This window comes from Homarus americanus, unplaced genomic scaffold (assembly GCF_018991925.1).
Source record: "Homarus americanus isolate GMGI-L3 unplaced genomic scaffold, GMGI_Hamer_2.0 scaffold34921, whole genome shotgun sequence".
Lineage (NCBI taxonomy): Eukaryota > Metazoa > Arthropoda > Malacostraca > Decapoda > Nephropidae > Homarus > Homarus americanus.
This window is the reverse complement of record NW_024741901.1, coordinates 24288201-24299062: the sequence shown is the minus strand read 5'-3', so window position 1 is coordinate 24299062 and position 10862 is coordinate 24288201. Positions and strand designations below refer to the sequence as shown.

Here is a 10862-nt window from a genome sequence, read left to right as displayed (position 1 = left end):
TTAGGAGCTGTTTACTACGCACTCAAGTCCTGCTTAGTTCCTGTCACACAGTTGGTTGTGTCATAGACTGTGTACAAAGTAATTAACAGTAAACATGAACCAACCAGATCTAAACTAACCTAAGCTAACCTAACTAACCCTAGCCTAACCTTACCTAACTAACCCTAGCCTAACCTTACCTAACTAACTCTAGCCTAACCTAACCCAACCTAACCTAGCAATCTAAGGTTAGGTCTGTATTCTTCGTCACACACTGAACCTATGTATTATGACCAAATTAGCGAAGTACCTTTATACTGCACAGGCTATGGCATGCTCGGCTGTCTAGCAAGAATATACCCTATATTGAGAGCCGGACCCGGGTCTGTAGTAACTACCTATTTTTTCTCTCAATCGTTGTGTTATACTTTTCATCATAATCCATGCCATATATACATTCTTTTTAAGTTTTGTATAGAGTAGCGTAGCAGGTTTTGTATATATATATGTAAATAATATTCTTTAATAAATTGTCTTCTTGAACCTTCAACCGAGAATTACTTTTTTTACTCCTATTGGGTGTTGCTGCCGCTCCTCTGGTATTCCTCACTTCACCTTTAGTTATAGTCAGGAACTATAACAATAAAAGTACTTAGAGAATACGTTCAACAACCTCAGCCTATCACAATACACCTTACCATCAAAACCAGGGCCGGATTCAGGAGTGGGCAAAGTGGACAGCTGCCCAGGGGCCTCCACATATTACAATATTTTATTTATTCGTTTATTCATTTGGATTATGTTCAGCAAGAAGCGTGATAGAAATTAGGCTAGCTACTCCTTGAAAGTCATGAATATCTGGTTTTCCTATGAACCGTATATTTTTAATATTTTTAATATAACTGCATATGGCTTCAAATCAAAGAAGTGTTCAAATTAAATTTTTCCCGGGGGCTTACAGCGCCCCTGAACTCCCAGATGTTTAGGCTCGTTTACTCGCCACCCCACCCTCTTGGGTAGTTATAATGAGGGGGGCCTCCACAAAGAGGCTGCCCATGGGCCTCCACAGGTCTAAATCCGGCACTGATCAAAACTGAACTAAATCCATTAATTCTACCCAAATTTATTAAGTAGATGCATAACTCTGTCAATGACGGCTAGACAGCAACATTACCTTCCCCTCCCCTCCCTAAAATTTTGGTCGGGGAAACTAATTTGCCGAAAAAATGGGTTTAAAATATTGGTATAGTCACCCTTAAACGATTACATAATTTTCTATGAAAGCTAAATGTTGTCCTTTCTTTACAAATATTATTTTGAGTTAACTTGTATTTAATGATTCACACAACGAGTATTGGAATCTCTTTCGTTTAAATACTTTTTTTTACCTTTTCAAGGCCAGTAAAGCCTATAAGGAACCAGTTTCCCATACGTGACGAGTGAACAAAACTTTCTGTATTTCTTGTTTTCGTGATACAACTGATCAGTAAACATGATGTTGCACCTACAGTACTGTGCTGGTTCTCAACCAATATACAGATTGTGGAATACCGCAGGGTTTAATGTTTATGTAAAAAACCGCGGAGTTTAAAGGTTAAGGCATCTGAGTTTTCCTTACTGTAAATAATTTCCCAAATTATGATACACACTATCGACCCTGACCACGAGAGCTGTGGTGAAGTGGCTTTATTTTATTCTCTTCACCATGTCACGTTATTTACATGTGTCTCTAATATCAGATAAAAGGAAGGGTTGTTCCAATAAGTAATCAATCCAGCCTTGCTGACTGATGATAAAACTAACCTAATGTACAAGTCTCTGTACCTCCCGTGTTGTCTAGTGGCTAGGATACGCGGCTCTCACCCGCGAGGCCAGGTTCGATTCCCGGCACGGGAAAATCTTTTATTGTAGTAGTACCAAGTTGGAGACACCGCTTCTTGTCTGAACACCCAAGTTCACAGCCTCGCCTGAAATGCAGACGCCGTAGCCTCTGTTTACAGCTGACGTTCGTCCGCCACAGAAACGCTTACAACACTTACCAGGTACAGCTATATTGTGATAAAATGAACAGCCTAACCCTCTAGCCTAGGTTAGTTAGATTAGGTTTGTTCATTTAGTCCGATAAATCATATAAAGTAGCAGTAACTGGTTAGTCGTTCCACTGTACAAACGTTGGCGAGCATTAAACAAATGGTCTTCACTGTAAACAAGCACTCCTGTGTCCTAGACCTGTCTTAAAGAAGTGGTGAAAAACTTAATCCTTCCCATGTGAGGCGCTTGTCATTAGGTAAGAAAACATTGATGTATCTTCTACAGACAATTGTCCCAAGTTGCTGGTTAACGAGCGTAACAGTTGTTCAGTACGGCACTCCAGTCCTTGCTGAGCGGGATCTTAAGTTTGAAGGAATCGTTGTCACTGTCTGTTTAACTTCCTCAAGGTAATATTGCATAATCGATGAACTCTCTGCTGGATCATAGAAGTGTTAAATATCCATACAAGAACATACATTAACACTTACAGTAAAGACGGTCAGCAGGATATGTCTTCCCAGGAAACCTTCCAGAATACTGTTTTTCCCTCGGACTCACCCTGACACATATACTTATGTTATTACCGAGCTCATAGATATTTCTAAGACCGCCTAGGAACACCAAGTAGGCGACGAAATTGTCTGAAGTCCTTCTATATCCACAAGTTATTAGCACAACACTGAGTGAAGGAGACACCGACATACTGTTGTTGACACTGTTGGTGTATCACCTTGGCATTAAGTCGAAATTATTTGAAGAAATGGTAGATAATTAAATATGCAACTAAAATTAATATAATATATTATTTATAATAAAAATAAGGTCGTTTATTACATCAGATTACATAGAAATTGTCTTCGAAGGATTTTAAAGGAGATAGGTCTACAAAATCAAAATACCATTCGGATGTCGATAAAATTTTAAATAAGGTTTAATTATTTCTTCGACGTCTCTCATCTGATAAAATCACACTAAAAATTGAAATTGACTATAACAAACGAAAGATACATACAAATAAAAAGAAAATACTATTTTTATCAGGATATATTTTAATATAGGTATTTTTATTAACCTCTCTTTACCAACGTTGTCTACCATGGAGTTCTATATACTGTAGTATGTTAAGTAAACATAATTCAGCAAGCTTAATAGCACTCTACTACCTTTCATTTATTGACTAAGCCCTGAGTAGTGTATTAATACGAATGTATAACAAAGAGTACACAAACAGTCTATATGTATTTTGTAAGATATTTCTTACCCATTCTGGAGAGTATCAATTTAATGTTTATGTTAAACAATGTTATGCATTCAGAAACTTATTCCATCATAGTAATGTTATTTGATGTATCCGGCAACGAAAAGAAAATATTTTTTTCTTATTCTTTGGAAAGTTCTGTAACTTTCGTGTGAACATTAATGAATATACAAACTTTCACCTTAAGTTCACGAAACTCCCAAAAGGATTAACACAATATTGAAAAACATTTATTTCCCCTTAACCAGGAAGAGGACCAGCGGTAGGGGGTACAATAACACAAGAGCGCGAGAACAGCAAGTGAAGGCGGAGACACAGTATTCTTGTTGCTCCATAATGTGTTTTAAGGCTCGTGTGCAACACAGTATTTTCGGGAGCGATTTGCAGTGGATCCACTACAGCGCTCCTTGTAGAATGGAGTGAAGACAGGAGATCGATAAAGAGGACTGGCAGTGCGGAGAGTTAGCACTGTCCACACGACCTTACAGTAGACTAGCATGTAGATCTTGTTGGAGTGACACTGACCCGTCTTGCTCCAGGACTTGCAATACTTGTTCTTGTCCTCGCAGCTCGTTGTTGGGTTTACTGTAAGACACAAACATAATCTTAATAACGCCTGGCGCTAACTTTTCCACTCTTCAGTAGATAAATAACCAAACAAATTAATTTAATATTTAGTTTCAAGATGAATAAAAAACAAGTTGTAATTTCAGAATATAACCATATTTGTATTATATAAATTTAACTTAATCTAATATTATATAAACAGGCGTTCCTTCATCTACCATAACTACCAAGGATTTATCTTGCTTATAACCCGAACAAATTAACGACATGCATCACTTGCCGCCCTAATCACCTTGTTGATGGTCCTGACAGATGCCACAGGACTTCTTGCAGTAGATGGTCATGTAGTCAGGGTTGCGGGTACATTCCCTTTCTCACTCCATATCCTGCAGTAAATTCTAAGGTCCTGGCACTCTTTACCTGCGGCACCACCTGGCATTACTGATTGGTAAGATTGGTAAGTCACTAATATCCACGAATGACTGTTAGTGGGGCTAGTTAAGACTCTACTAAACATTTTAAAACTGCAGATTTGAGTTATGTTATGGATAGGTTAGGTTAGAATGAATTAGGGACATTTTAGTTTAAGTTAAATTTAATTAGTGGAACGATATAATTGGATTATATTTTACAAGGGAAACGTTAGGTTATGGATAATTTAGGTACGATATATTCAGACGCAGATTAAGTCCGGTCAGATTCCAAGTCCTGATCCGGCTAATTAGTCAAGTCTTATGTCACTGATATAGTTATTGTCAATTAGTAAGGTCTGGGTGGCAAAATTGCAAACGTAACTCATTTATAATTTTTTTCACAAGTTATAAATGTAATAATGCAACAACTGCTATTATTACTATATATTAAACAGTATTACAGATGATATAAGACATGGTAGCACTTATTTATTGTGAGTTATCTGACATGTACTTTAACGAGGAAGAGAGTAGCATAGAGAATCATAAGAAAAGAATCAAACCGAATTGAGGATAATTAGTGAAATTAAAAACCAAGTGAGAACCTTTAGTGAAACTACTACTAATACTACTACTACTGCTACTACTGCTGCTAATAATAATGGCAACAATATATTACTATTATCATTATTATTAGTAGTAGTGGTGTTATTTATCTACTACTCCTGCCGATAGTACGAAGACTATCATCACTACACCTACACCAGCTACAAAGAAAGAAAAAATGGTGTTACCCTCACCTAATCAACAGGTAATTACATCACCGTGTTAATGTATGCGGGTGTGTGTATGTATGTGCAGGTACTAACAGGTGTTGCCTATAGGTATTACTGGGACGTTTATATCTGACTTTCTCTCCTCGTTACATCACAAAGTTTGACAATATTAGTCACTTACCACAGTCTAGTAAACTCCCTTGTGAGTCACTAGCATCGCTTACGCTCCAGGACGTAAGACGATTTCACCCTGATGCATTTATTCCTAATTCTGGTGACCAGTTTAATTCTTTATCATGAATAGCGATGAATTTCATAAAACAAATTAGTTTTATTTGTGTTTACATTACAGATATCGATTAAAACATTTATGCGTTAAGCAACACGATATGTTTCCTTGAGTTAACAGCTGTCGACGGAACTTACCGTCCTCTGGCCTGCCTGACTGACACTAGTATAGGAATGAGATGCACAAATACAACCTATGATCAGAACCAAGTTAATCCTTAAGTAGTTATGGGAACCAGCGGGAGGTAATAGGAGGTAACAGAGAGCCAGTATGAGGTAATAGGAGGTAACAGAGAGCCAGTATGAGGTAATAGGAGGTAACAGAGAGCCAGTATGAGGTAATAGGACAGTATGAGGTAATAGAAGGTAACAGAGAGCCAGTATGAGGTAATAGGAGGTAACAGAGAGCCAGTGTGAGGTAATAGGACAGTATGAGGTAATAGAAGGTAACAGAGAGCCAGTATGAGGTAATAGGAGGTAACAGAGAGTCAGTATGAGGTAAATGAGTGAAGTGGGACCAGTATGAGGTAATAGGAGGTAACAGGGAGCCAGTATGAGGTAAAATGGATGAAGTGGGAGCAGTATGAGGTAATAGGAGGTAACAGGGAGCCAGTATGAGGTAAAATGGATGAAGTGGGAGCAGTATGAGGTAATAGGAGGTAACAGGGAGCCAGTATGAGGTAAATGAGTAAAGTGGGACCAGTATGAGGTAATAGGAGGTAACAGGGAGCCAGTATGAGGTAATAGGAGGTAACAGAGAGCCAGTATGAGGTAAAATGGATGAAGTGGGACCAGTATGAGGTAATAGAAGGCAACAGGGAGCCAGTATGAGGTAAAATGAGTGAGGTGGGTCCAATATGAGGTAATAGAAGATAACAGAGAACCAGTATGAGGTAGTATGAGGTAATAGAGAGCCCGTATGAGGTAGTGTGAGGGAAGTGAGAGCCAGTGCAAGGCAGTATGAAGGAAGTAGAAGCAGTAGGAAGTAGTATGAGGGAAGTGGTAGTATGAAGTAATAGACGATAACAGAGAGCCAGTATGAGGTAGTATGAGCAGTATGAGGTAGTATGGGGCAGTAGAAGAAGTATGAGGTAGTATGAGGAAAGTGGAAGCAGTATGAGGTAGTATGAGGCAGTAGAAGAAGTATGAGGTAGTATAAGACACTCACCGCATTGTCTGCAGGCCTTCCTACAGCTGACATACATCCAAGTTGGGTTCAGCTCACACTCGCCCATATCTGCCCACATCTGACAGTGTTTCACGTTGTCTGCACACTCCTCTGTAAACGGTACACAGTCATAGGGCATATAAGGTCAGCACACACACAAACACACACACACACACACACACACACACACACACACACACGGAATCAAAAACGAGAAGTGTATCCCAAAATATCAACACAAAAGTAAATATTGATAAAGACTGTAAGTGTGTTCGTGTGTGTGTGTGTGTGTGTGTGTGTGTGTGTGTGTCTTTACCTGTGAGGGCGTCAACGAGGACCTCAGGGGCGCTGTTGGTGACGAAGTAGGTGGAGGTATCGGCACAGTTGTAGAGCTTCTGTAGTTTGGCCACGTCTGACTGTGATGACACCACATATATTATTATTACTTTTGTATTTGAATAGTAGTAGTAGTAGTAGTAGTAGTAGTATATTTAATTTTAAGGTAATAAAATGGCGGCGAAGGTGTGGCTATTGCAGTAACTGTAGTTGGTTATTGTTATTTCTATATTTCTGATTATACTATTTCTCTTTGTTGTTGTTATTACATTGATAATCCGACTGAGAAAACAGCATGGGACACTTACCTTGGTGAACCCTCGTCTTTGGCCTATTTCTTTGCCTGCATCTCTGGGTATAATAGTCGGCTTCCGTTCTTTGGCGAAGGCGTATGGCCCATAATGCATCACCGACTCTGTGTGAGAAATACTGGTGAGAGAGAGAGAGAGAGAAAGAGAGAGAGAAAGAGAGAGAGAGAGAGAGAGAGAGAGAGAGAGAGAGGGGGGGTGAGGAATGGTAAAGTGGTAAGGGGAGAGGTGGTCGGTTTAAGGCGTATGTGAGGGAGAGGTGGTGGTGGTGATGGTGTTTTAGGCTATGAAATGTATCTTAGCCATATATCTCTCTCCTTCTGTTTCTGTCTCTCTCTTTCCCTCTCTCTCTTTTCTCTTTCTCTCTGTTTGTCTGTCTCTCTCTCTTTTTCTTTCTCTCTATCTGTCTGTCTCTCTCTCTCTCTCAATACTTACCCAGATCATAATCTATGCCAAGACTCTGTATCTTGTCCCAGCCGTACTTCTCAAAGTTGTGCCACATGCCGTCCTGTACGTTCAGTTTATTGATGGTGATGAAGTTGTCACGGTCAGAGCGGGACTGTTCGTGCCAGAACCCCGCGGCGTGCATGAACTCGTGCATGACTATACCCACGTACAGGCACCCGGGGCCCAAGGACACCTGTTGAGCACCCTTTGCCCGACCCACCGAACTTGAACACCTGTAGGGGACGGAGAGAGAAGATACGACCATTATCAGTAATTAGAACACTTGCGCGGGAAGATATACGGGATTCATTAACGAGTACACCTGTGGAAATGAAGACGCAGATGTAAACAGTACCAGTTGATGAATAGTTATGCCACTATTACTAAGTGTTATCATTATGATGTGGATGACTGTACAGGGATGTGGATAGGACTCACCCGTCGCCCTTGAGGATGTGGATGTAGTCCTTCTCGATGGTACGAGGGACAAAGCGGATGCAGGACTTGGCATGGAACTCACTCATGGCTTTGGCGATGGTCCCTCTCTCTGTCTCACCTGTCAAAGGGCACAGTATGGCATGATGTGGCACAGTATGGCATGTGGCCCAGTATGGCATGATGTGGCACAGTATGGCATGATGTGGCACAGTATGGCATGTGGCCCAGTATGGCATGATGAGGGCACAGTATGGCATGATGTGGCACAGTATGGCATGTGGCCCAGTATGGCCAGTATGGCATGATGTGGCACATGGCATGATGTGGCACAGTATGGCATGATGTGGCACAGTATGGCATGTGGCCCAGTATGGCATGATGAGGGCACAGTATGGCATGATGTGGCACAGTATGGCATGTGGCCCAGTATGGCATGATGAGGGTACAGTATGGCATGATGTGACATAGTATGGCATGATGGAGCACAGAGAGAGAGAGAAAGAGAGAGAGAGTACCACAAACCATTCCCTCACTCACCATAGGTTTGAGATATGACGTAGGGAATAATGCCATTGGGCCAGCGTCTGTGTACGTCGATGAGGGCACTGCGACCTGACCTGTGATGACCTTTGGCTGCCTGAAGGGGATAAACACACTGTTAGATGTGTGTGTGTGTGTGTGTGTGTGTGTGTGTGTGTGTGACATAGCTCAGTTCCTCTCAAGACTCCCTCACCTTCACTCCCACCTCATACCCCAAGACCTCCCCAAAACACCCCCTTCCCCCACATACTCAAGACTCTCTTTCTCCCGCCAGATACCCAAGACCTTCCCAAGACTGCTCCTCTCCCTGCCACATACCCCAAGACCTCCCCAAAACACCCCCTCTTCCACCACATACCCCAATACTCCCCCGGAGACTCACCCCATGAGGCAGGTCGAGGAGTATATCGCCATGGTGCAGCATTATGTCACCCTGGAAGAGGCCAGCCAACTCTATGGGGTCAGCCTGGCTGTTAGTGTCCACCGTGTCGTGAACTATGGCGATGAGGCAGTTATTAATATTATTATTATTATTATAAATATTATTATTATTATTATTATTATTATTATTATTATTATTATTATTATTATTATTATTATTATTATTATTATTATTATTATTGTTATTATTATTATTATTATTAATAATAATAATAATAATAATAATATTATTATTATTATTATTATTATTATTATTATTATTATTATTATTATTATTATTATTATTATTATTGTTGTTATTATTATTATTATTATTATTATTATTATTATTATTATTATTATTATTATTATTATTATTATTATTATTATTATTATTATTATTATTATTATTATTAATATTATTATTATTATTATAACCAATCAGCAACTTTAAGAACCAAGTAAATGTAAAGATGTTTATCATAAAATAACAAGCTACAAGGAATATCTAGACTCTGAGTATACTCTAAATTCTAGAGTATATACCATTGGCTGTTAAGTTACAATGCAATGGAATGCAAAGGAATTGGAGATGGCAATATCTGTAATTATAATATTTACAGAAGACATTAATTACACATTAGACAATGGGCTGAATTAAAACATTAGAGACTAAACTTAAACAGGACTTAAAAGATTATTATTATGATGTGACCAGAACATAGGCAATGAGATGTTAAAGGGAATGGTTAAATTTATAGTAACCTCGAACATAAATTTAAATTAGGTACTGTCAGTTGTTTTTCTTTCTTTAGATTGTATAAAAAACGGACAACATTTAGGGGAAACTCACTCATCTCGGCGCTGTTCTCGAAGTCGGCCGGACTGAGAGGCGAACCAGGGATGTCTGTGTCCATCTGTGGGCAACACATACGATAAAATATTTCATCATGCTCGTCGGTATAAAGTAAAGAAAAAAATAAGTTAAGTATTAGCGACAGAAAGGGCATGGTGTCGTGGTTTTCCTATTAAAATTTGTTGGGAGTGAATCATGTGCACTGCAGAAGTCCCTGAAGGTGGCCAAGCTCCCCACCGCACCTCAACATAGTCCAGGGAGCCATATAACTCTGTACTGTGATGGTAGACATTGTTGATTATTAGAGTTAGCTCATACCGACGGAGGGGTTACTCACCGTGTCTGGGGAGCCGAGGGGCAGGTCAGAGAGATCATTAGGGTCAAGTAGGATCTGGCCCATGTCCCCGTGCTGCACGTTGGGGTCTGAGGACCTTCCCCCAGCAGCCACTCCGCCCGTCACCACCCCAGCACACAACACCGCTCTCATTGCCGCCCACACCACCCACCATGAAGCCGCCCATAGCATCGCCCACATATTCCACTGCTAGAGGATTCGTAGACAAAAAAAATGAGTCAAGGTGCTATTATTGTGTGTAAGACAAAGCTAAGTGGTGTAAACATGCGATTTCCCCCCCGCGGGTATTACTATACTTTACTTGTACTTATTGGCCGCGTCTGTCATTGTGTTGCATAAACTTATTGACTCTGATACTAAAGATAAATCACTGTCCATATACCAAGTCAAGAAGTTAAAGAACCAAAATGGCGGGTTAACTTTCCCTTATCACTTACCAATATGGATATAACTGAAGTCTCTTGGCGTCTTTGAAGATACAGTATACGAGTTACCTTGGCGTTTTGGAGACGATAAACAACACTCTTTTATGTTTTAATGATGTAAAAATCTCTTACTAGTTTGAGAAGTTGTTCACCGTTTTAGAGATAATTGAAGGGCTGTCACTTTTTTTTAGTTGAAAAGATTAATAAGTGACGTCTGGAAGTGTATGTGAGGACGGAGGAGAGTTGGCAGTGTGAGG

General features: G+C 40.0%; 1 protein-coding gene across 2 annotated transcripts; it reads right to left on the bottom strand.

Annotated features, from left to right (window-relative positions):
* Positions 1–2838: 2838 nt before the first annotated feature.
* Positions 2839–10862, bottom strand: LOC121876317 (zinc metalloproteinase nas-4-like). Of its 2 annotated transcripts, none has more exons than XM_042381372.1 (12): positions 10618–10862; positions 10163–10369; positions 9823–9886; positions 8932–9044; positions 8547–8646; positions 8010–8127; positions 7560–7804; positions 7125–7231; positions 6797–6896; positions 6481–6591; positions 4128–4276; positions 2839–3853 (listed from the first exon to the last, which is right to left on the bottom strand). In XM_042381372.1, exons 2-11 carry the CDS (start codon positions 10358–10360, stop codon positions 4176–4178), a joined length of 1257 nt encoding a protein of 418 aa, XP_042237306.1. In that variant the 5' UTR covers positions 10361–10369; positions 10618–10862; the 3' UTR covers positions 2839–3853; positions 4128–4175. The 2 variants fall into 2 exon arrangements, with proteins under 2 accessions (XP_042237306.1, XP_042237307.1); XM_042381373.1 differs by having other exon boundaries at positions 4128–4255.